General features: G+C 52.8%; 1 protein-coding gene across 40 annotated transcripts in view; it reads left to right on the forward strand.

The window, feature by feature from the left end:
* The window catches only part of PHLDB1 (pleckstrin homology like domain family B member 1), a 107,200-nt gene extending 83,540 nt beyond the window's left edge, over nt 1–23,660 (forward strand). For 6 of the 40 annotated variants that reach the window (XM_034754826.1, XM_034754830.1, XM_034754829.1 and 3 more), the window contains 14 exons: nt 90–212; nt 1,863–2,000; nt 3,579–3,758; nt 5,189–5,344; nt 7,187–7,303; nt 7,621–7,723; nt 11,277–11,571; nt 13,344–13,434; nt 13,665–13,811; nt 14,141–14,411; nt 14,694–14,779; nt 15,813–15,842; nt 21,263–21,301; nt 23,180–23,659. In XM_034754826.1, coding sequence (XP_034610717.1) covers nt 90–212; nt 1,863–2,000; nt 3,579–3,758; nt 5,189–5,344; nt 7,187–7,303; nt 7,621–7,723; nt 11,277–11,571; nt 13,344–13,434; nt 13,665–13,811; nt 14,141–14,411; nt 14,694–14,779; nt 15,813–15,842; nt 21,263–21,301; nt 23,180–23,320 — 1,917 coding nt within the window. In that variant the 3' untranslated portion in view covers nt 23,321–23,659. Of the gene's footprint in view, nt 1–89; nt 213–1,862; nt 2,001–3,578; nt 3,759–5,188; nt 5,345–7,186; nt 7,304–7,620; nt 7,724–11,276; nt 11,572–13,343; nt 13,435–13,664; nt 13,812–14,140; nt 14,412–14,693; nt 14,780–15,812; nt 15,843–21,262; nt 21,302–22,722; nt 22,794–23,179 lie in introns of all 40 variants that reach the window. The other 34 variants (XM_034754808.1, XM_034754815.1, XM_034754810.1 and 31 more) reach the window with 28 other exon arrangements.
* Nucleotides 23,661–23,669: the final 9 nt, after the last annotated feature.

A 23,669-nucleotide genomic window follows, 5' to 3' on the forward strand; every position in this document is an offset into this window, starting at 1 on the left:
CTGTTCAGTTGGGGAGGGATTCCTCTGTGCTGTTTTGATCTCGCTGTTTCTGTGCCTGCTTTGCCCTGATGACCTTTACCCTCCAACAGGAAACACTTCATATCTCAGAGCCTTATGACCTGTTAGAGGAAACTAAGCCCCAGAATCCCCTGCTAGGGGCAAGCGCTTCCTTAGGCCCTTTCTCCGCCCACTCTTACCCCAAGATGCAAGAGGTAACGAGACTAACTGCACGTGCTTGCTTGCTCACTGCTTCCGCTCCCCTGCACAGAGTGGGGCCAGACTGCTATGTGCAGCCATCTTATCAGGGTCTTGTAAATAATTCAGTCGACAGGCAGGCCAGCAGATCTCTTAAATTGGCTTGTGTTGCCATCAGTGACTTAGGCCCCCTGAGATAGGCATGGAAAAGGCTCACTAACAGGGCACCATCAGATTAACAATCGCTTATTTCTCATGCACCTTCAAACACCTGGGATTAACACTCCTCACAGTTGATGCTCTTTAAACTTCATTCAGCTGCACAGCTCTCGTTTCTAGACAGTTTGGCTTCCTGGTTCACTTGCATTGGCACCATAGTGTAGTGTGGCTTAAATCCCAACAAAATGCCTTGTACGTGTTTTTCCCTCCCATTCCGCAGACTGCAAGCCTACAGCTCCCCAACAACATCCCTTTAATTTCTTCTATTTGCCTGTTTGTTTGTTTTCTATTTTTTTTAAATAGCATCCAAGTCTTTGATTTAGAAATAGTGAGAGAGTTGGGAGCCGGTTCCAGACCAACTGGCAGGAGAGGTTGGGATTCTTAACTGCAAATTGCTGCCAGTGTCTAAACAGTTTGGGGCTTTGGCAAACATTTCCATTAATGATGCTTGGCAACAGATGCCGGATGCTTCACCCTATCACCTGCGTTGTCTGGCTGGCGACAGCAGGGGGCGCTCTGGATGGGTCTCAGGGTCTGCACTGACCCACCCATCCCCTTTGCTGTGTTACTTGGTAAAGGGGGAGCTTGTTCCAATACCACATGCCAATTCCTATCCATCAATTGCTCTTAATTTAGTTGCTTTCCTTGGGCCAGTATCCCCAGAGCTGCGTTTCCCATTGCTACTGTCTCCCCGTGGTGCTGGAGTGGAGCATGTTGGGCCCTTCTGATGGTGGGGTTGCATGTGGATGTTTTGTGTGGTGTGTGCAGTAAAGCTCCGTTATAGGCTGAGTACTGCAGCAGCATGCGGTCCCTTCTCCCACCCGCCTACCACATGTTCCGAAGCAGGCCATCTGAATCCATTTCCATCTAGTGATCCCTCTGGATCAGATGCTAATTCAGATGCCAAAGGACTTCCAGATTCCCTGTCTCAAACTGTCTCAGGTGGGCACGTTGCAACCAGGTGGCACTAAATGCAGCTAAGCTGCCGTTGGCCCAGTCCCCCAAGTTCCAGGAGAGAGAGAACTGGAGGGCTGGCGACCAGCGGGTGGCACTAGGGAATCCTCAAGCTCTAGTGGAAATAAAGCAGCAGCCTAAAGGCGAATGGCTGTGTGCGCCATGGTGGTGAAGGTTGGGAGGTTCCTATTCTGTGGACAGCCAGACAGCCTAAGATAAAGCCAATTACACAGTGGTGTAACTTTCAGAGACTACAAGTCCCAGCATGCTCTGCCCCCATCCAATTGGCACTCCTGGGATGACAAGTCCTGCCCTGCAGCACTAGGCCTTGTGTCCCCTCAGGCTGCGCCTCTCTATGGAAGACGAAGTCGGAATGTAAACGAGCTCAGCCACCTGCACTGTGGAGCCTAGGCAGCACGTGTGGAGCTTTACTGCTGTGCCGTGGGACCCGTGCATGAGTCTAATTCTCCCCCTTCTCCATCGTGGATTTCTAGGAGTACATGAGGCTGTCTGACGTTTTCAGATTCTACTGCAATGTGTACGGCCCTGACCAGGACACTAAAGCTTCTGCTGTTGCCACTGCTGCTGCTCCACTCGCTTGCTTGCTTGCTGTACCTCCTGCAGCCAATGAGGTACCTGCTCTGAGCATGCTGAGTTTTGCTTACACTGTTTCTGGCTGGGTAGCAAAGCCTGTACTCTAGTAGCTGACACTGAGAGCAAGGTTGTCTTATTGCTCAAGATGGGTCAGGCTGGTGCAAGGGATGGAGCCACCTTGCCATCACCGGTTCCCGCAATGCCCCTTATTGGAGCAGATTGGTTTTGGCTTGGTACAGCCCCCTGGCTGCAGCTGAACAGGCAGTGAATTCATGCTGACTAATGAGGGAGGCTGAAATGGTCATTTCTAGTGACTAGGGATCTCTCTCCTCTTATGCTGTAAAATAGAGCGCTTTAGACTCATAGACAGCACTGGGGGGGCTAAGTTCCCTCTAAGCTGTGTGGCTGCACAGCAGGTATCAAGGGACATGCGGACAGGGAGAGGCGCCTCTCCGCCAGCCTTGGAGCTGCCAGGGAGAGGCGCCTCTCCCCTGACCCCAAACTGCTGTGGCGAGAGAGGGCTGGGGGAGTCCTCTCTCCCTGCCGCAGCTCCAAGGCAGCCGGCACCCCAAACCCCTCTGCCCCAACCCTGAGTCCCCTCCAACACCCCAAGCCCCTCATCCCTGAGCCCACCCCAGAGCTTGCACCCCCAGCCAGAGCCCTTACCCTCCCACACACACAACCTCCTTCTGGCCCTGAGCCCCTTCCTGCACCCCAAACCCCTCATCCCCAGAGCCCGCACCCCCAGCCAGAGCCTTCACCCCTCCACATCCCAACCCCCTGCACCAGGCCTGAGCTCCCTCCCAAACCCCGAACCCATCGGCCCCTCACCACACATCACCTCCATATTGGTGCACAAGTTCATTCCGCATATGGATGTAAAAAATTAGAGGGAACATTGCTGGGGGTGGGGTGAATGAGTTAACTCTGTAGTCCTCTGAAGTTGGCTACCTGGGGCAAGGTCCCTCCCTGTTCTCAGTGGAATTCCCCTACGGAGAATTTGGCTGCTGGGATCTGCAAGTGAGATATGTGGGATCAGCTTTAGGTTGAATTAGATCTTTGTTACAAAACGACCGTTCAGCTTGGCATAGACAGTCTCAGCTGAATGGCTGGAGTGGTTTTGGGGCTGCGGGTCAGGATTGAGGGGCATCGGCAGAGCCGTGTGGGGGGAGCCCAACACTGAGGTAACTAAGGATGGAGGTGACTTGGCAGAGCAGCCTGGGGAGCCTTACACACTGCCAGCCTGGCCTCTCTCTGGCTCCAGTGGGTGCAATCAGTCCCAGGAGCAAAAATAGTTCTGCCCAAAATTAAAAAGTAAAGTGACTCCCCCAGCAGAGCTTATGCAGGTGCCACTTCCGATGTGCTGCAAGACCTTCAGGTGAGCGGGTGACAACTGGGCTCAATGCAAATAGCATCTGTTCCTGATGCTGCTCTGTGGAGCTGAGCCAAAAACCTCTGCAGCTTGTCAGGAAGTTAAACTCTTCTAGTGTAATGACCTCCTCTGGGATGGGCTTTGGGGCTGCTGAAGTCCTTGCCTGCTCACCTCTCTGGCTGGCTGGCTCTCATTGCTCTAGTCCTGTTTCCGCTTTTCATTCTGCTGCTTCTCTCTGCCCCAGTACGTGACTGTTGACCAGCTCTCAGGGATTCTGGGCAATGTCAGAGCTGACCTAGGGCTGGCCCCTCCTGCTTCCCCATTGGGCCATCACACTTCAGGCTTCACCCCTCAAGTTGCTTCGTCTGCAGGCTGCCTTCCTTCTCCTGCGCCACCTCTCTCCTCTTCCTTCATCTCTGCTGAGGTTTGTGTCCATTGCATTTCCCTCTTGCCACCCCTCGGGCTTCAGCACCCCCACACTGTGTGCCTGGGATGGGTCCCAGAGAAAGGTGGCCAGGCAGTAGGGATCCCTTCTGGCCTGGGATGGAGTCATGCCCAGCACAGACACCACTAGCATCGTCGGCACGTTAGCTTGCCTTGGCGACCTTGGCAAATGTTGAATCATCCATGGAGGCTGATCCCTCGCAGTGCAGAACACGCACATGGCTTAGAGGAAGAGCTGGTCCTGCTGCATAATCCCTCCCCAGTGCCACCAGACCAGCCCCTCTCGCCAGCTCTAAAGCCTCAGGACTGATTTAATGTTAAGCTCTCATTTGGCTGTGATGAGCGAGCAGCATGGCTCACCCCTGAGGGTGTGGGTGGGTGGGGGGTGTCCAGCCACAGAAGGGAAGGCAGATGTGGGGCTCCGGGGCCTCTGACCCACAAGCAAGCATCCCGCACTGCCATGTCAGTCCGCAGGGTGGGGGAGACAGGCTGGGATCCCCAGGTTCCTTCTCTCACTGCAAAGCAGAATTGTGTGCTGCTCCCCTGCCCTGCCCAGTGCCCTCATCACAACACTCAGCTGGAGGAGGAGCTAGGACTGGCAGCAAAGGGGAGCAGACCCAGCAAGAGGACTGGTAAGTGGTGAGAGTTCATGGCCTAGGACTGTGTTTATGCCAGGGATGTCTGACATCTTCCTGTGTGTGCAGGGTCCCTTGTGAGCCCTGCAGCATACCATGAGTGGAGGGGGAAGGAATGACACCCTTTTGAGCCCCAAGCTGTGGGTATCTACTCAAAACAATCTGTCCCAACACTCCTGGGTTCAAGGGGGGTTTGAGAACACGTCTCCACCCCAACCTCGACCCTGCTGCACGGTTGCTCTGCTTTGCTACAGCTCCAGGGTTAAGCAGGAGTAGCTGCCTGCACAGCTCCCATTGCAAGTGTTGGTGCTGTGCGTCCCCTCCCTGCCTGTGTCCCCTGCTGCCTTTCATTCATCTCAGCCCCTCTGTGAGGACTCACAACGCTCCCACAGGGCTTTCCTGCCACATCTAGATGGTTTCACTGTAAGCCATGCAGACTGGGGTTGAGTGGCTTTCCAGTGCTCACATTAGTGCCTGCTGCTCTCGCTCCTTGATGATGGGGTTGGGGGTGGAAGATCCTGGACTTGTTGTCAGCACAGTGCTGGGGTTTGGCTGCAGATGAAGGGTCCCATGTTTTAATTCCCAGGAAGAAAGGGATGGAGCCAGTTTGGGACCCTGGTGGGCTGTAGGGAGCACTGGGTTCTGTTTCCCTCTCCCCACATCCAGGTCCCTGGTGTGAGCATGCAGGGATGGTGCAGGGTTTCTCTGTTTCTCATTCTCTCACTGTTTCATCCTCCTTCCCTCCCCTCCTGTCTCTCACACCCTCTCTCTTTAGATGGAGAAGCAGCTTCAGGGGGGCCCAGTGCAGCTTTCTGCCCTGGATTTAGAGAAGTGGTACATGGCTCACTTCGAGGCCTCCTCCCCTGCCTCTCCTCACTCCTCCCCTCCTCCTCTTCCTGCTAAAGCTCACTCTTCTCGAAAGCTGTTCCAGGTAATTGCCCCACCCTCTTCCCATCTCCGGGCCCTGCAGGGGTGGACAGTTATGGCCTTTTGGGTGCTCACAGGCTGCAGGGTTGGGATCACAGAGGTGCCTGGGGAGGGGGCTGTTGGCAGCAAGGCCGGCTGCAGCTGGACTCAGCCAGTTAGATTAGTGAGACTGATCACCCAATAAGGGAGTTTCCGAGCTAGGGATGTTCTGAGTCCCTTCCCAAAACCAGCTGGGATGGTGGGAAGACACAGGTAGTGTGACCCAGATTCCCAGCTAGTGTCAATTGACTTAGCTCCCATGAGTCAATGGAGCCAATTTGCACCCGCAGTGGATTTGACCCAGAAGTTGGTTGTTGCTTTGCTTTCCCACTGCCTGGCTGGGTCCGTTACTCTCACAATGTTGCAACTGGCGATTTTGGGGGAGAATTATCAGCTCAGGGAAGTATTTATTATTATTTATGCCATGTCATGCCGGCACATGGTGCTTAACAGACGCATTAAAGAGACTCTCCCTGCCCTGTTTTGTATAATTTAGGACTCGTCTCCACAGAACACAGAATCAAAGTAATGAAATGATTTGTAGTTCACTTTTAGCTACTCCACTGCAAGTCTGTGAGCCCCAGTGCCAAGTGAGAATGAATTTAATGGATTATTTATCCGTGTAAGACCTGTTGCAATAGCTGCTCATGCAGATTTTCCCTTGGGGAACTGATGGTTCAGGTTACAGCCCCTTTAGTTAATTGGGTTCCAGACCAGCCCTTGATCTCCGCTGAGGAACAATAATCTGTTGAATGACACTGAGTGTGGAGAGAAGTCCCCGCAGTAAAAGGCCCCCGCAGTATACCACAAGGCCCAGGCACCAAACCCCAGGAAGTGAGAGCTGACCCTCCCATGTCCAAGTCCGCTGCATGCCACAGCAAGCTTCTTTAGTGCCTGGGGCTCTGCAAAGGAACCAGAGGAGCAGCTCTGGGAAAGTCTGAATCCTTGCTCCTTACCTGTGCATGTGCCATTCCATCTTGGTGGGGGTTGTACTCGGGTTTGTAGAGAGGTGACAGAACACAACCTTATGGGCTCTGTGCTCACTCTCAATGAGTCCAGCTCACAGGAGCTCAGCTGCTGAGTCCAGAAGTTGCTTTTGCTCCAGGTTGGGACACCCGTCTCCTCACCAGGGGTAAAGGCTCTGCTATTGGAATAAAGTGTAAGGCAACCTAGAGGCCAGTTTGATCTCACTTGGTTGTCTCAGCCTTTGAAAGCAAGTGTGAGTCAGAGACACTGCACCTTGAATGAAACACAGTCTCACTGTAACTGGGTCTCTTCTCACTGTAACAGTGGGAGTTGGTTTTCAGAAGGGCAGGTGTTTGCTCAGAGAGGGCACGTTCCTGGGCCCTGGGTATTTTGTACCCTAAGCAGCAGCTGGCCAGCATGGGGCACATTCAAACAAGATGGAGCAAAGCCCTGGGGAATATCCTGTAGGGAAGGAGCCTGTCCTGAGGGACTGGGGCTGAAGGGACGGAATAGAGATTAGCGTTAACTCTACTGCTGTTAGCAAGCCGGGCCCTCAGGCAGCTGCTGTCTGCACATGCGTCTTATATGTTGAGAAGATGCAGATCCTTCAGGTAGATCCAGGCTGCCATCTTATCAGATCCCATTTTATCCTCCTGTTGCTACTTGGGCTCCTTTCCCCTCTCGCTGCCCCTTTAGGGGTTGAAGTGGTTCAAATGCCATAAATCCTTGTTACGGATGCTGATGGCTAACCATCAATTCTCCCTAAGCCTCAGCCAGTCCACAGGGTCCTGTGCTGTGCCTTTCATCTGCCCTTTTTAGTCATGTCTGTGTTTGTGTCCAGGTCTATCGTGCTAAGATGGACAGCGACACCGGCAGCACCCTCCCACGCACAAAGAGCGGGTCTGCATCATCCTCGCAGCTCAGTGTGGCCACGTTGGGACGCAGCTCCTCCCCAAAGGTATGTACTCGGGGGGGGGGGGGGGGGCAGTACCAGCATCGTCACTCATTCCCCAAAGGCGGGGCTTGTTCCAATCCATTGACTTTGGGGGTCCTGGGCTCTTGGGCTGCAGGAAGATAGTTGGGAGACAATCTGGAACCCTGACCTGACGCCCTTTCACAGCAGTACAGCAGGTTGATCTGTTAATATCTCCATCAACCAGACTGTTTATAACTAAGGCCCTTTACTGCAGTTTGAGCCCATGAGCCAGGGACTGGGCATCCCACGGGGGCACAACCCACAGGGGCTTCTTCATCCTTGTCTTTTCACATCCCTAGGGTCCCCTGCACCCACAGAATGGCACAGGTAGCCTGCCACGGAACCTGGCAGCCACACTGCAGGACATCGAGACCAAACGCCAGCTGGCCCTGCAGCAGAAGGGTAAGTACCTGCTCCAAAGGCATCCCACACGGGTGGGATTCAACCTGCCCAGGGAGTGAGAGGGAGTTGCTCCTACCGAGATGCTCCAGACTGCTGAGTAGTTTCTGTGGGAGCTGGAGTTGCTCTGCCCTTGCTTGTGCCCTGTGTCCTGCACAAATATCTCTGCTCGTTATGTGTTACTGCTAGCTGTGGTTCATTAGACATCCCGTCTGGGGAACTCCGAGGGCCTTTCTCATGCAGTGGGAGGAGGAGAAACACCCACTTGCCTGGAGGTTTTACTACTCTGCTCTCCTGAACGATGCAGGCCCAGACCATGATCCAGTCTGGCTGTGCGTCGCAAACCCAGGAGGCTCTGGTGGTGCAAACAATTGAGAGGGGGAGGGATAGGGAGGGTTCCCACCGATCTGCCTGTGGAGGGAGGGTTGGCTTAAGATAAATTGTCTCTTTGTGAGAATGGTCCTGGGTCTCTCGCTCCCTGGGCTGGAGTTACCAGAAACTCAGCAAGTACCCAGCCCAGGTTGGGGAAATCCGAATCCAAATCCACTGGGGAGCTTCTGCAACTCGTATTGAGCTGAGCCTCATGTACTGCACCTGCCTCCCAGGTGCTGGGGGACCAGTTTGTGGCAGGAGGGAAGGATGAGAACACCTGGGGGCCACAATTGAAACAGAACAATGATCTAGGTTGCTATAAGCCCCTCTCACTCCAAGGGGTGTGTCAGGCTGCTGCCTATGCCACTGGCTTTGGAGTCTGGAGCAGTAGCTGGGTCCATCTTTGGAAGGGTGATGGGCTGAGTTCCCCAGCTGGGATTTGAACCCATTTCCCGGGAGTCAAGGTGTCTTAGCTGATGCTTGGCTCCTGCAGCCATAAACGTGCCCAGCATGAGGTGGTCTCTACTAATGGGGGAGAGGAAATGAAGGAGTAAGGTTTCACGTCAGGCCTTTTGACAATCTTGTGACTTTAATATGACTGGTCAAGTCAGCTGGAGTAGACCACGAGGATCATGGGAAGGGGAAAGGTCAGGACTCTCACAGGTGGGTGGGGGGATGTCATCACTGAGTTGTCACATGCTGCTTTGCTGTACGTGAGCAGCATTGGCCTGTCTGGCCCCAAGCGCTCAGCTCAGCTGGCAATTCCCAGGCTCTGTCCATGCTGGGCCCTGGTCATGCTCCAGCATGGCTGTTGCTAGCAGTTGCTGTGACCCATGTGCACAAGGCTGTCTTGCTGGAGAGCCCAGCTAGGCCTTTAGCAGTTTGGCAGGATTCTCAGAGGAAGAACTCCCATCAGTGGTAGACCCAGCCATGTTGGGCATCCTGCTGCTAGCCCAGCAGTGCTCCCAACAGATGTCATCTTGCGACTTGGTTGCAATCCCTCTGACCCTGGTGAGATCTGTTAATTGGCAAGACAATAGCATGGTCTTGCAACACAATGAAATGTGGCTGGTCCCATCTGCCCACAGTAACCGTGCCGGGCTGCCACTTCCTGCAGCATGGCTGTTCTAACAGTGTAGATGAGACTAAAACCTCAGCTAACCCAGCAGCAGCCACAGGGAGCAGGCAATGCCCAGGGCCATTGTGCAGGAGAGGAAGAAGCCAGGAGCCTGCCAGGTTTGGTTTGTCTCTGACACGGATATTGTGGCTTTCTCATGGTCTCTTGCTTTTCCCCTCTGTCCCCTCACCCCCAGCTCCACATGGTGCATCTCCAGCTATTACACTCCCAGGAGAGCCCTTGCAGCCAGGTAATGTGTCAGGTAGAGACTTGGAAAGGCTAGGACTCCTAGATCAGCCCCTTAGGCAGCAGCATGGCTGTGTGGTTCAAGAAGACACCTGATGCCATCTGCCAAGGGTGGGGAGGAGGCACAGACCCAACCCCAAGGTGTCAGTGTGTCTGTGAGTCCGTCTGCTAGCAGTGCCAGACAAACTGGCCAGATGCTTCTAGGACATCTTCCCCCAAGAGCATCCCCAGCTGTGTCCCAAAGGGGACGTCTCCAGCTTGCACTTGGGAACCAGCTTGTTTTCCCCTGGCATTAGGAGCTGGTGCTGACTGAGGTGGTGGCTTGTTCCTGACCAGCCCAGGGTTTCCCCTGCATCAGAGAGGGAAAGCCCTGAGCATTTTTCTCCCCCATAGGCCATATCAGCCAACATCTTTCCTACTTTGGTCAAATGAGCTCTGCAGGACCCTGTCTGCCTCCTCTTCCTCCACAGCAGCTGTTTGCTCCTTTCAGTGCCTGTGCCTGCCATGCAAAGCGTCAAAAGCTGGAACTCCTTCAGGAACCTGCTGCCTGGTCCTTCTGCCTTCCTGCATCCCCCTCTCCCTGCTGCACCCCCAAAAGCCCCACCGAGCACGCGAGCCGTTGTGTGGATTTGGAAAACCTGGTATCAGGCTGCCTGGTCTATGAATGCTTTGCCCAGCCCTGCCGGACTGATGCATGCACCCTCCCCTTGCTGCCTCTGCTCTGAGTGTCTGAGGGGATGGGCTGGAGGTCAGGGGAAGGTAGAGGCCCAGCTGGGATGGTCCGTGCAAGCTGGGAACCTTGAAGGTTGGATCTGGCTATGTGCATTTTTGGCAGGAGGGAGGAGTGGGTAACTGGAAAAGGTGAGGAGCCCCTTGAGGAGACACACTGGGAGCTTCCAGTGCATCCACCAAGTGACCCAAGAGCACAGCATGGGAGTGGGGTGTGCCGTCGGTGGCCCGTGGTCAGACCTGCCTGATTCCGGTCTCGCTGCCAGCTCCCAGATGGGAATTAGAGCTGGGTAAAGTCGCCATGCAGCAGGGCTGCTGCAGCTGCACAGTGGTGGCAGTGGCTCCGACTCCTCAGGGTGAGCGACTTTCCAGGGAAGCCCTGGTTCCTTGGCTGCTGCATGGTAGCAATGTGCTTCCTGCCCAGAGACCAGGCTTATTCCTGGCTCCTCACATGCACAGCAGGGAATTCCCTTTGCCTTCAGACTCTGCCACCACTGCAGTTCAAATCCACATTTCTCTCTATCCCACTTACTTTACCACAGTGCTGCATAGGGGCTGCCGCAGGAAGGGGGCTGTAAAGGGGTTTGGGTCATGGGTGGGGGAATTCTCGGAAGACTTAGTGTGCTGCTTCCCCTTTGGCTGAACAGGCAGAGATGAGGAGACGGGGACATGTTTGCACTGGGAGACGGATGGGCATGCACAGTGCTTAGCAGGGTGCATATTCTCACACTTGGATGGATGTCATAGGAGAGTCTCTGCTCACCATCATTAATGCTCTGATAGGTGTGGACATAGACATGGACACTTAAACAAACGGCCACATGCTTGTATTTCCAATCGCGCGCTACACAGACTTCGTCCATGACAGCTGGATGCACTGGGCGCTTCAGACTCGTGCCTTCCTGGCCAGACATGGCCCAGTAGCAGAAGTTCGGTGTGAGCCATGAGCCCCGGGTAGTCACGGTGCTGGGCACAGAGTGCAGGCTGCTTGAAGGCTGCCTGCCAGTGCCCAGGCCATAGCTCCAGTAGCCAGTCAGGCCCCCTCCTTACCCCTGGTGATCTGCCCTCTGTTCTTCTTCCCTTGGGGTACAGGGCAGCAGGTGATTGAGGAGCAGAAGCGGCGCCTGGCGGAGCTGAAGCAGAAAGCGGCTGCTGAGGCACAGTCCCAGTGGGAAGCCCTGCACGGGCAGCCTCACTACCCCCCTTCTTCCTACCCTCCGCTCATGCATCACTCCATTCTCCATCATCATCCTCCCCATGGCATCGGGCACCGGGCCGAGGACATGGACCACGCCTATGACACACTCAGCCTGGAGAGCTCAGACAGCATGGAAACCAGTATCTCCACTGGTGGCAACTCAGCCTGCTCGCCTGATAACATGTCCAGGTAATCCGGGCGCCTGCACTCTGGGCAGCCTGCGGAGGGGAGGGATGCACACGGGCTGGTCCCTGTCCTGACAACAGGTGATGTGAAGAGAGTCCGCCCCATTCAGGAGAGACGTCAGCACATTCCAGATGCCTGGCCTGGCCTGGCCTAAGGGGGCAGCCAGCTGGCTTGGGGCTGAAAGCCTTTCACCACAGGGCTGCCAGGTTGGTAATGAGCAAAGCGTGTCCAGAGGCCTCTGCATGAGGTGAACTGGGTGGGGCTCAATGAACCTAAGGTGCCTACGTGCCTAAGGTCTCTGATGGGCATTTACTCTGGGCGGCTAGCACCTACCATAGCTCACACTTCTGTGGCAACGCTATTTTTAGCAAATTTGCTAGATGAGAGCTAGTACAGGCGCATCTACTCGAGCGGAGAATCACCCCCCACACACATCCAGCTCAAGTGTAGACATACCCTAAGTGCTGGGGGCAGGGACCTGGTCACTAGGGCGAGGGAGGGCTAGTTAATAAGTGCAGGGGCCTACAGTTTCACTGGGTTGACAGATAAGCCATTTGTGAGCATTTCTGACAACTTCATTGCAGCCACCTTCCATCATCCATCCCACACACACCCCAGCCCCGCTCCCCTGCTCTGAGACTCCCCAAACTCCTCAGCACTCGTCTCAGAATCCTTGGGCAATAACAACCTCCCCCAAGCTGATTGTTGGGGGGCTGGAGGAGCCTGGTGAAGCTTGAGGCTAGCTCCCCTTGCTCTGCCCAATACGAGAGCCTGACTCACAGGTGTTGGGAAGCTACTGTGCTGGGCTGTGCACAGCAGCCATGCAAGCTGGGGATTTACTGGCTTGTGTATGCTCTTCGGGAAGGAATCCAGAGCTCAGGCGTCAGTAAAATCATGAATTCTGTCTGGGGCTCTGTCTGCTCTGCAGCAGGGTGTTGGCAGACAAACAAGCCCATAGAGCTTATTCATGTTAATTCTGTCGGTGTCTGTGGTGATTGGTGGTGTGAGGTGATCCTGTGGCAGACGCAGTGTTTAGAGGCAGCTCTAGATGTATGAGAGGCATTGGGCTGGGGCGGGGCAGAGCAGGCGATGTGGCCCTGTTTGATCCCCCAGGTCACCCTCTACAATGAATCCCTGACTGCAAACAGACCCCAATAAAACCCATGGCTGGCACAGTGTTCTGCACCCCAGATCCAGGCCCCTCCCTCTCAAGCGAAAGGAGAATTTCCATGAGCTGTTCCAGGGCCTATATATCCCCTGGATTAGTGTAAGCCCTTTGAGACAGGGGTTGTCTTCGTTCAGGCACTACCATAATACACTCATGCAGATTTCCCTGGATGTCAGGTGAACGATCCATGTGTGGATGTCTCCCTGAGGAAGGGACATGCTCCCAAAATGTGTTTGTGGGCCCCTGCTGGGGCTGAGACAGAGATGGGGGTGCAGTGTCCAAGTGCAGAGGGACTCATCATAGCTCAGGACAAAAACCTACACTTCCTCCACAGAGTAGATGCCACTGCCAGTTAATCCCTGAGAGCCCTTTCTGTGAAAAATCATTCCCTCACCAAGGTCTGGCTCACTAGCCTTGGCTCTGAGTTCTCAGGGAACTGGGAGTTTGCTTGGCCCTGCTGCCTAACCAGTGCCCAGGGGTGGGCGAGCATGGGATTCCTAACTGCCATCCTTTCCTGTAAGGAGACACTCTCCAACTGTGTGGAGCAGCCAGGCTCCTGGCCCAAGCGGGGATTGCAGGCTGTGATGGTATCAGCTTTGTCTTGCAGTGCCAGTGGGGTGGAGGCAGTGAAGATCGAGGAGATGGAGAAGATGCTGAAAGAGGCCCATGCAGAGAAATCTCGCCTGATGGAGTCACGGGTGAGTGGGTCTGTATGCCAATGCTAGGGAGCTACACTCAGAGCATTCTCACCCTCTTGTTTATGGGGATGCGGAAGCTTGCAGGGAGAGGGGATCCAGTCTCCAGGGCTGTCAGCCATCCACTGTCACACCCACAAATCCTGCATCATTGAGTAGTGCCTCTGGAAGCTAGTGCCGGGCATGGGGTAGGAGGGCAGAGAGGGGATCTTGCCATGTCCTTTACTTGGCAGGAGCGGGAGATGGAGCTGCGGCGACAGGCCCTGGAGGATGAGCGCAGGCGGCGGGAGCAGCTGGAGCGGAGGCTGCAGGATGAGACGGCTCATCGGCAGAAGCTGATTGAGAAGGAGGTCAAGATGCGAGAGAAGCACTTCTCCCAGGTGAGGGCGGGATGTGGAGGAGGGCTGAGCAGGGGATGAGGAGGCAGTCCTTTTCCCATCTGTCTCTGGTGTTAAGGAGGCTGTATGGTGCCGTTTCAGCCATAGACCTAGCATTCATGAATGCATGGAAGGTGCCACCTGTCATGCAGTTCTCTTGGGTCTGATGTTGGAGCATCTGGGGCTGAGGGGTAGGGACAGGATCAAGGTCTCTTGTCCCCGTTTGAGACTTAAGAGGGTGACACATCTGGTGGCAGCATCTTGGATGCTACGAGTGCCATGGGGCCTGTGTTGGCTAAGTGCTCAACTCTCCCACTTCCTTTACTCTCAAGGGCGGCGACTGCCATTGGGGTGGCACTGACGAGGCTGCGTTGCTTCTCCAGGCACGGCCCCTGACCAGGTATCTCCCCATCCGCAAGGAGGATTTCGACTTGAAGACACATATTGAGTCCTCAGGCCACAATGTGGACACCTGCTATCATGTCATCCTGACCGAGAAGATGTGCAAGGGCTATCTGGTCAAGATGGGTGGCAAGATCAAATCCTGGAAGAAGCGTTGGTTCGTCTTCGACCGTATGAAACGCACAGTCTCCTACTATGTGGGTAAGAGCACCCCACTGCTGCCAGTCTCTATACAAATACCCCACCCCACCCACCCGCCACCAGTGGTGTATTTAACCCTCAGAAGGACTCATCACATTCATGTCACTGACAGGGTGTCTCAGGACTCTCTCTTCTGCTGTGGCTGCCAGAATCCCTGGCACTAGCTAACCCATGTGGTGTTTGGCTCAGTTCCAGCTGGGAACCAGCCTCCACCCTCGTCTTGCTGCCTCCTCCTCTGTGAAGCCTGGTGCTTACAGTGCCTTGCCTTTCTCTCTCATGCAGATAAACATGAGACAAAGCTCAAGGGAGTGATCTATTTCCAAGCCATAGAGGAGGTTTATTATGACCATCTCCGCAGTGCTGCTAAGGTGAGGCTTGGGTCCTGCCCTTGGTGTGGGCTGGGGGAGGGGAGGGGAGGGGATGGGCTGGCTGGTTAATGCTGTCCCAGGACGGGGGTCCTCTAAAATGCAATGGTGCAAGCACCGCTTTACAGCACTGGGCCGCAAGAAGCAACATTCTGGGGCAACAGGATCCCATGATGAAGCCCATTTGCATCACAATACCCACCCCAGTAGTAAGTCACAGCAGTGTGATGTGTCGTGAGCCCCTGGGAGCCACAGATGTCCCACAAACCCCAGACTCACCCCATTGTAGCCAGCAGGGCCCAGGCCCTTGGCACCAGAAGATGTGCCGCTCTGGGCCAACAGGACAGTTGCAGAGCCTGTGCTCTAGAGCCTCTCCCATCCCCAGGGATGGGCGGAATTAGTTACTGCCAAAGCTTCCTGGAGTCCAAAACAGGTTATGGCCAGTGGCCCAGATGCCAGAAATAGCCTTAATGTTGCCCATTGGCCAGGTCACTGCTGCTCTCTCCACCCAGGGGTGGGTGACTCTGCCAGAGGTTCAGCTGGCATGGGGTCTGGACATGGCTGGGAAGGGGTGTTACCTCCCGGCACGTGGAGGCCTGTGCTGGGGCAGCTCGCCCAGCACTGTGCGCTGAATCCTCTAGTACAGCCTGAGCCATCTCCCTCCTATCTGCGGGGATAACTCCAGCAAGCACTCCCTGTCTGTCTGCTGGGAGATAATAAATCAAGCATGTGGGCACAGTTAAATGTCTGACAGGCAGTACGATGCCAGCACTTGGGCTGCTAGTATGTCCCTGGACGTTGCAGTCTTGGCCCTCCAGGAATGAGTGGGCAACAGGCCGAACTACCTCTGGGACCTCGTTTCCTGCAGCTTTCCCCAGAGCAATACTACCATCTGGAGACCTCTGCATGCACAGGCCTGTCCTCACAAATCTTACTGCATAGAAAGCCGGGCAAGTGTAACAGTATCTGAACCCAGGGCAGGCTGAGCTCTTTGTCTATTTCTCTCTCTTTTTTCCCCCTCCTCCTTCCTATCCAGAAAGGACTTTTCAACCTCAGCCTAGCAAATGTATGTATCCTGCCCTCCGGGCTCTGCTGTGCCGGGCACTAACCCTGCTTTCACAACGGGTTCCCTTTAACCCTTTACTGCCAGGAGTGCTCTAACCTGCGCTGTGTTGGTACTAACAGCAGAACCCTCAGGCTGCTAGTCCTGGGACCAGAGAACCCTGGGGTTCAGGTGCAATCAGAACCAGCCTTGTTCCTTCAGAAAGCCCATGCACTCAGCCGCCTCTCTCTCTAACCTACCCACACCAGCTCCCCCTCCCCCCCACCTTCCCTCACTTCCATCTCCAAACCCCTCTTCCTGGGGGATGGTGCCTTGAGGCAATAAAGTGGCTGCAAGTGCCCTTGGAGTCCCTGGGGAGTGATGATGCAGACTTTGCAGGGGTGAAGGCCCTTTCCATCCCTGGAACCTTGGAGCAGCTAGCAATGCTCCATCAGAACTGAACAAGCTGCCGGGCACCAGCCCATGGGGTGCACAACAGCTGGTCCCCCCCTCACCATGAACATAGCTGAGCTCTGGGGCCCCCAGTGACTGGACGAGCAAGGGCCAAACTCAGTGTGTTTTTAACACGTGACTCACCTGAGGGGAGAAATTTCTCACTTTAAAACCAAAGTTGTGAAAGCTGCTACTGGCAGGGTGGTGAAGCAGGGCTGCATTGAGCTCTCTGTTAAGCCCACCCATTATAGTTTTGCTGGATGGCTTTAAAATTAGTAACAAGTGTGGAAAAATAGCTACCAGTGTCCACCTCTGAATTCCAGCAGCCTTCACCCGGCGCCAAAGGAGAAATTTCAGCTAGAATCTGCTACGGGGAAATGAGGAAAATGGATGCAGCAGTATCTGGAAGCACATGTTGCGGGGGGCAGTAGCAAGAGACAGCATAATTCTATCTGAAGATAATGCAGCTTGCTGCAAGCCCAGGAGAGTGGAACCACCAATGACCCCTTGAAGGTGAAGAAGCTGCCACTGCTGTTGGGCTGAAGGGAAGGTAGTGTGACTCCAGGAGCAGGCATGACTAGGCCCTGAGCCGCCTGCCAGCAGAGTTGATTGAAAAGTCCTGTTGGCCTTTGACAGAGCTGGAGAGTCTCATATGCTGCAGAAGGGGAACATCTCTTTACTTTGCACTGAGCTGTAATTCCATGCTGGCAGCATGGGGGGAACTCTTTTCAGCACTGTCGTCCCTGGGGCTGCCTATGGCTGCAGTGGGAGTGTCTGGCTGACTTCGACAGCTTTCTGAATGAAATGAGTGACTTTTCAGACCCCTGGTATAGTGGGTCAGGGTTCAGATATTCAAGGCTGGGGTCACAGAAGAATCCCATCCAAGCCTGAGGGACAACCATCAGGCCCTTGCATCGCTGTGAAACACCCAAGCTCTGAAATCCCACAGGGCTGGCTCCAGGTCTTCATTCTTCTGAGGCCACTGTACTGAGTTCCATGCAGGTCACTCCATGGGGGTGTGTCTTGGATGAGATCTTGAAGCCCAAGGGCCATTCCATTCTGCCTGGACCTCCATCTGCAAACATCACGCCTACAGTTTCTGCCTTCTTATCTCTGCCTCTTTGCAGAGAGCAAGGGAAATCGGTAGGGATGAGCACAGAAGACAGCAGAGCCATGTCTGAGGAGAGCATGGTGGCAAGGAACTGCTAGGGCAACAACCCAGAGGAAAATGGACAGCCCTGCTTCTCCTTGGGAAGCCTGAATAGCATTTCCCTAGCTGGAGAAGACAAGACTGGGGAGGTGGTGATAAGAACTGTCTGGTGGAAGGAGGTGGGGCTCTCACCTGGAGCCCAAGGAAGGAAGTCAAACAGAGGGAGACAGAGTTTGAACCCAGGAGTTCACTACAGCCTGCCTAGGCTCGGGGCTTACCAGAATGGGCTGTGCTTCAGGTCTCTGTGCTGCCTATGCAGAGTTCTAGCTGACTAATCAAGCCAAGTATTTGGACTCTATGGGAATGTCAATGCAAATGCTTGTCGAGGTACGTTCATTCCTGAGGAGCTGACGAGTCTCTGGCAGGGCTCTGCCTTGGGTGAACTCACTGAACAGAGCTCACAGGGTGAGGCAGGAGTGCTGCAGGCCCATAGGTTCAGCCTAAGGAGGCGGTGAAACTGTGGCTTACCCTAGCAGGAGAGTGAGTCTGACACACTGAAGGGGTTCCTCCTAGAGTCCATTCCAAAGGTGAGGCCGTAGCACTGATCCTATGGATGTGACCTCTTTACTCAGCGGTTACGGTGCTCATCTGTGATAGGGGGACCCTGCTTCAATATCCCCCTCTGCCTGGATAGGAGAAGGGATGTGAAGGGGGACTGCCCAGGTTAGTGCTCTAAGCTATGGGCCACAGAACTGTGGGAGATCTCCCTCATGCTTGCCTCTTGAAGCTGTTCTACTGGGCTTAACTATTTTTTGGGGCAGCCTATTGGAAAGACTCCCTCTATAGTCTGGTGATTAACCTCTGTGCCTGGTGTGTGGGAGCTGCTGGTTCAAGTCCCCCATTGGCCTGTGGAGAGAGCTCTCCACTAGCCCAGATACGGGCTCTGGTCATTGGTGTACGTAGTGCTTATGGGCCTCCTGACTCTTGCCTCTTGAAGTCGTTCCACTTGATTTAACTATTCTTCGGGCCAGGCCAAAAGCCAGTCACTCTTTAGTGCAGTGGTTAGAGTACTAGCTTGGGGTGTTGGAGAGCCTGGTTCAAATATTCAGCAGGCGTTTGCACAGGGATTTCCTGCTTCTTCAGTGATTGCCCTTTGGGGTGGAACATCCATGTCTGAACCCCCTCCCTTTCTCAGGAGGCCATTGTTACCTTTGGACAGGGAGGGGATTTAAACAGGGCTTGCCCATCTCTGACTCTCCCTGAGAGGTGGGAGATCCCAGTTCACACCCCTCAGCAGAGAAGGGGAGTGACCTGGGGTCTGCCACAGCCTGGGTGGCTAGCCTCTGGGGACAAAAGAGTGATTTGGGTCTTTTGTATGGCCACCATTACTCATTAATTAAACCAGCAAGAGCTGCTCTGTATAGTCCACTGTCAATTTACAAGGGCCTGCACCTCAGGCACCAGACCCCCTCCACTGAGGTAGACAGGGAATTTGAACCAGGGTCATTCACATCCCAGAGAAGTGCTCTAACCCCCCCTTACCATCAAGAGCTGTGGAGGCAGACTTTGGCCCATTTATTATGTAGTTAAAGTGGACCAGTGTCAATAGAAAAGACTGAGGGAACCCTATGACAGAATACCTCCCAGGTTGGCACTTAGGCCCTTCACATGAGAGGTAAGGGAGCCTGCTTCAAATCCCATCTCAACCAGCACAAAAGGGATTTGAACCAGCAATTCACCCTCCCTGCTGGGGGAAGTACCCCAACCACTGGAGTACAGCAGGATTCAATGTAGGTTCTAGCCCAATTACTGTTGAGTAGGGCTGTCAATTAATTGTAGTTAACTCACATGATTAACTCAAAAAAATTAATTGTGATTAATTGCACTTACTAGAATACCAATTTAAATGTATTAAATATTTTTGGATATTTCTATGTTTTCAGTATTGATTTCAATTACAACACAGAATACAATGTGCACAGTGCTCACTTTATATTATTTTTTATTACAAATATGTACAGTAAAAATGATTTTAAACAATAGTATGAGGTGAATTGAAAAATACAAGTACTGTAGTGCAATCTCTTTATTGTGAAAGTGTAATTTACAAATGCAGATTTTTTTTTTTGGTTACATAACTGCACTCAAAAACAAAGCAGTGTAAGTCTACTCAGTCCTACTTCTTATTCAGCCAATCGCTAAGACAAACAAGTTTGTTTACAGTGATGGGAGATACTGCTGCCTGCTTCTTATTTACATCACCTGAAAGTGAGAACAGGCGTTCATTCGCATGGCACTTTTGTAGCCGGCGTTGCAAGGTATTTACCTACCCGATAGGCTAAATATTCGTATGCCTGTTCATGCTTCGGCCACCATTCCAGAGGACATGCTTCCATGCTGATGATGCTCGTTAAAAAAAAATAATGCATCAATTAAATTTATGACTGTACTCCTTGGGGGGAGAATTGTACGTCTCCTGCTCAGTTTTACCTGCATTCTGCATATATTTATAGTAGTCTCGGATGATGACATGTTTATTTTAAGAACACTTCCACAGCAGATTCAATAAACACAAAGAAGGTACTGATGTGAGCTTTCTAAAAATAGCTATAGCACTCAACCCAAGATTTAAGAATCTGAAGTGCCATTCAAAATCTGAAAGGGACGAGGCATGGAGCATGCTGTTAGAAGTCTTAAAAGAGCAACGCTCTGATGCGGAAACTACAGAACCCAAACCACCAAAAAAGAAAATCAACCTTCTGCTGGTGGCACCTGACTCAGAGGATGAAAATGAACATGCATCAGTCCGCACTGCTTTGGATTGTTATCAAGCAGAACCCATCATCACCATGTCCTCTGGAATGGTGGTTGAAGCATGAAGGGACATATGAATCTTTACCGCATCTGGCACATAAATATCTTGCAACGCCAGCTATAACAGTGCCATGCGAATGCCTGTTCTCACTTTCAGGTGACATTGTAAACAAGAAGCAGGCATCATTATCTCCTGCAAATTGTAACCAACCTTGTTTCTGAGTGATTGACTGACCAAGAAGTAGGACTGAGTGGATTTGTAGGCTCTAAAGTTTTAGATTATTTTATTTTTAATGCAGATTTTTTTACATAATTCTACAGTTGTAAGTTCAACTTTCATGATAAAGAGATCGCACTACAGTTCTTGAGGTGAATTGAAAATACAATTTTTGTTTTTTACAGTGCAAATACTTGTAATCAAAAATAAATATAAAGTGAGCACTGTACACTTCGTATTCTGTGTTGTAATTGAAATTAATACACCTCTACCCAGATACAACACGGTTAAGCAGCGCTCTGGGGGACGGGGCGGCATGCTCTGGTGGATCAATGCAAGTTCGATACAACGCGGTCTCACATATAACACAGTAAGATTTTTTTGGCTCCTGAGGACAGCGTTATATTGGGGTAGAGGTGTATACTTGAAAATGTAGTAAACATCCAAAAATATTTAAAATAAATGGTATTCTATTGTTTAATTTTTTTAATCGCTTGACAGCCCTACTATTGAGTTATTTAATGAAGATGGACCAGCTTCAATAGGAAAGAGTGAGGGCCCTCCCTCCTCCATTGGAATACCACCTAGTCCTGCACTTAGGCCATTTACTTAAGTAGTAAAAGATTCAAATGCTAACGCTTGTGCCTAATAGAGTGCTTTCCCTGCCCTAATGGAGCCAATTGATTTGCTGAATGCTGCCTAGGGTGCATAATTAACATGGGGAGAGGGTTTCAGTCACTGCAACAGATGCTCCAATGGGAGCAAGGCTACAGAACTGTTCTAATTGCATTTGTCTTTATTTTCTTCTAGCAACTAGCAGATATTCTCCCCATTCACTTCCGAAGAGAGGTTTGTCTCAGTGCACTTGTCTCTCTGCCTCTCACTCTTTTCTCTTGTTTTGTGGGGTGACTGACTGGTTGGGTCCCCAGCCTATTTGTAGCAGTTTGCATGCTCACTTGTTTTTAACTAGCAATGCACTCTGCAATGGGCTCTATTCTGTATTGCACTTGGCGTTTCTGGACCAGCAGCCGAAGGCTCCTTCCCTCTGCCTCCGAGCCTCACCCTCTCTCTGCAGTGGGGTTGGGGGTTCCTTTACAAGATTGACTAGGGGTGGACTGTATTGGTCATGCTCACCATATGCTCAGAGTTCTTTAGGCCTGCTCCTAGGAGAGATAGGGGAAGTTTTCCCTTCAACTTAGATAAGAGTAGCATCAGGTACTGTGTTTTAATTTAAAAAAAAAAAAAAAAAAAAAAAAAAGTGACTAGGATGAACAAGCATCCCTTGGATTTGCCATTGGGGTTTCATGCAGGAGAGATCAAAGTGCTGGTTGGAACCACAAGCACTTAGGGGCTGTGAGAGGGCTGGGCTGAGTAAGATGGGGAGAGAATTTTAGGGGGCTGGACTCTGGGTTGCAGAAATGGAGGAGAGCGGGAAGTATCCCTACCTCCTTTGACCTCTGTGGACCAGGTCCAGCAAAGTGCCACATCGCTGTCTCCTACTGACTCCAGGCAGATGCGATTCACAGATGCCAGACCTGCAGCTCCCTTCTGCCCTTGGTAAGGGTCATGTGCCAAGGTCTGAGCCTCTTTTATACTGCCATTCTGTGCTGGCCTCAGCCTGGCTGGGGGTTAATCTGTGCATGCCAAATGGCTGCTCAGGAATGTGCTGTTGATTGGTCTGATTCTAGGAGCACCACCCTGCCTGAGTGGATGGATGGCTTACTTACCGAATTTGTAGGAAGAATGTATTATCAGCTGGGAAGTCAAGGCACAGAGCTGATCTGACTTGGCTATGGCCATGTTTGCACTAGGAGAGCCAGGGACAGACCCCCCAGGGTCTTGACTCCGTTCAGTAGGTCGCAGTGGCTCTCAGATTGGCTGGTCGTTAAACACAGTAGTGGAACCTTTAATCCTGTGTAAGCTCCATTCTCCACAACCCTGGTGTCCTCAGTGCTGTTCTGGTCTGACAACACAGTTGGATTGGAATGAGGAGTCAATACAGTAGCTTCAGCTTTTGGGTTTCTCTCCATGTGCTGGGAGATCTCTACCCTCTTGCAGCCATTCCTCCTCCAGGGCTGTGGCTGCAGATCTCAAGTGCCTGGAGTGCCATCATCTCAGGACATCCTATACTTCATCTTCCCCTTCTCCATTCATTCAAGCTGCTACCTCATTCTTCAGGCCAAATCCTGCTTTCATTGACATCAGTGTAGGCAGGTTGGCACTAGGGGCTGCCCCCACTCTGCCCAGCAGACATGTCTTCCTCTCTCTAGGATTGGTGGAGTTGGGCAACAACATGACAGGCAGCTGTACAGGCTTGAGCCTCTGACCTAGCCTTGTTCAGGTAGTAGTCAGCTTGATTGTAGTCCCCAGCACTGTTCCATGATGGTGATGCTTTGTCTGGTCCTGCACTGGTAGCCCAGCAGCTCTCTGTGCCTCACAGGCTTTGGCACAAAGATAAAGGACAAATGTGCCTTACTAGGGCCCATTTACCAAAGGAGCTGCAAATGCTCAGCATGGGGCTGAATCTCAACACTGCTCTTTCCCTTCCCCCCCCCCCCCCCCCCCCCCCCCCCCCCCCCGGAGCACTAGCTGTAGTTGGAAAAGTCCTCAACAGGCCTTAGGCTGCTGTTGGGGTGTGTGTGGAATTGGGTCTGTCACTGGGGGGAAGAGCTGGCTCTGTAGTTACTGCAGGAACAAGCGCCCCATGTTTTTCTCTCCCCTCTGCAGAGTCCCAACCCAGCTCTTACCTTCTGCGTCAAGACCCACGACCGCCTCTATTACATGGTGGCACCATCAGCTGAGGCCATGAGGATCTGGATGGATGTCATTGTGACTGGGGCAGAGGGCTACACCCAGTTCATGAATTGATGGGGACCAGGAGTGCTTAAGGTGGAGCTGTTCCAGACCTGCCTTCTCTTCTTCTCCCAGATGGATTTGCCATTGACAGTGCCAAGATGAGCTGGAGGCCCCACCACCATCTGGATACAGCAGACAGCCATTTCCCTGCCACCTGGGGTGTTTAGCCCGCAGCAAGAAGATCTTGAATACAGGGGAGCTGCCTCCCATGCAGATGTTGGCTGTATCATGCCCTTTGGGCCCTGGTTGGTTACACCTCCCTGCTGACTAGAGGGGCCTGGCCCTAGGTCCAGCACTCTTGCCCTTTTCCCAAGAGAGCTTTGGGATGTTATTTGAATAAATGTGGGGTGGTGGGTTTTTT

The sequence above is a fragment of the Trachemys scripta genome, chromosome 21 (genome assembly GCF_013100865.1).
Source record: "Trachemys scripta elegans isolate TJP31775 chromosome 21, CAS_Tse_1.0, whole genome shotgun sequence".
In the NCBI taxonomy this organism is placed as follows: Eukaryota; Metazoa; Chordata; order Testudines; family Emydidae; genus Trachemys; species Trachemys scripta.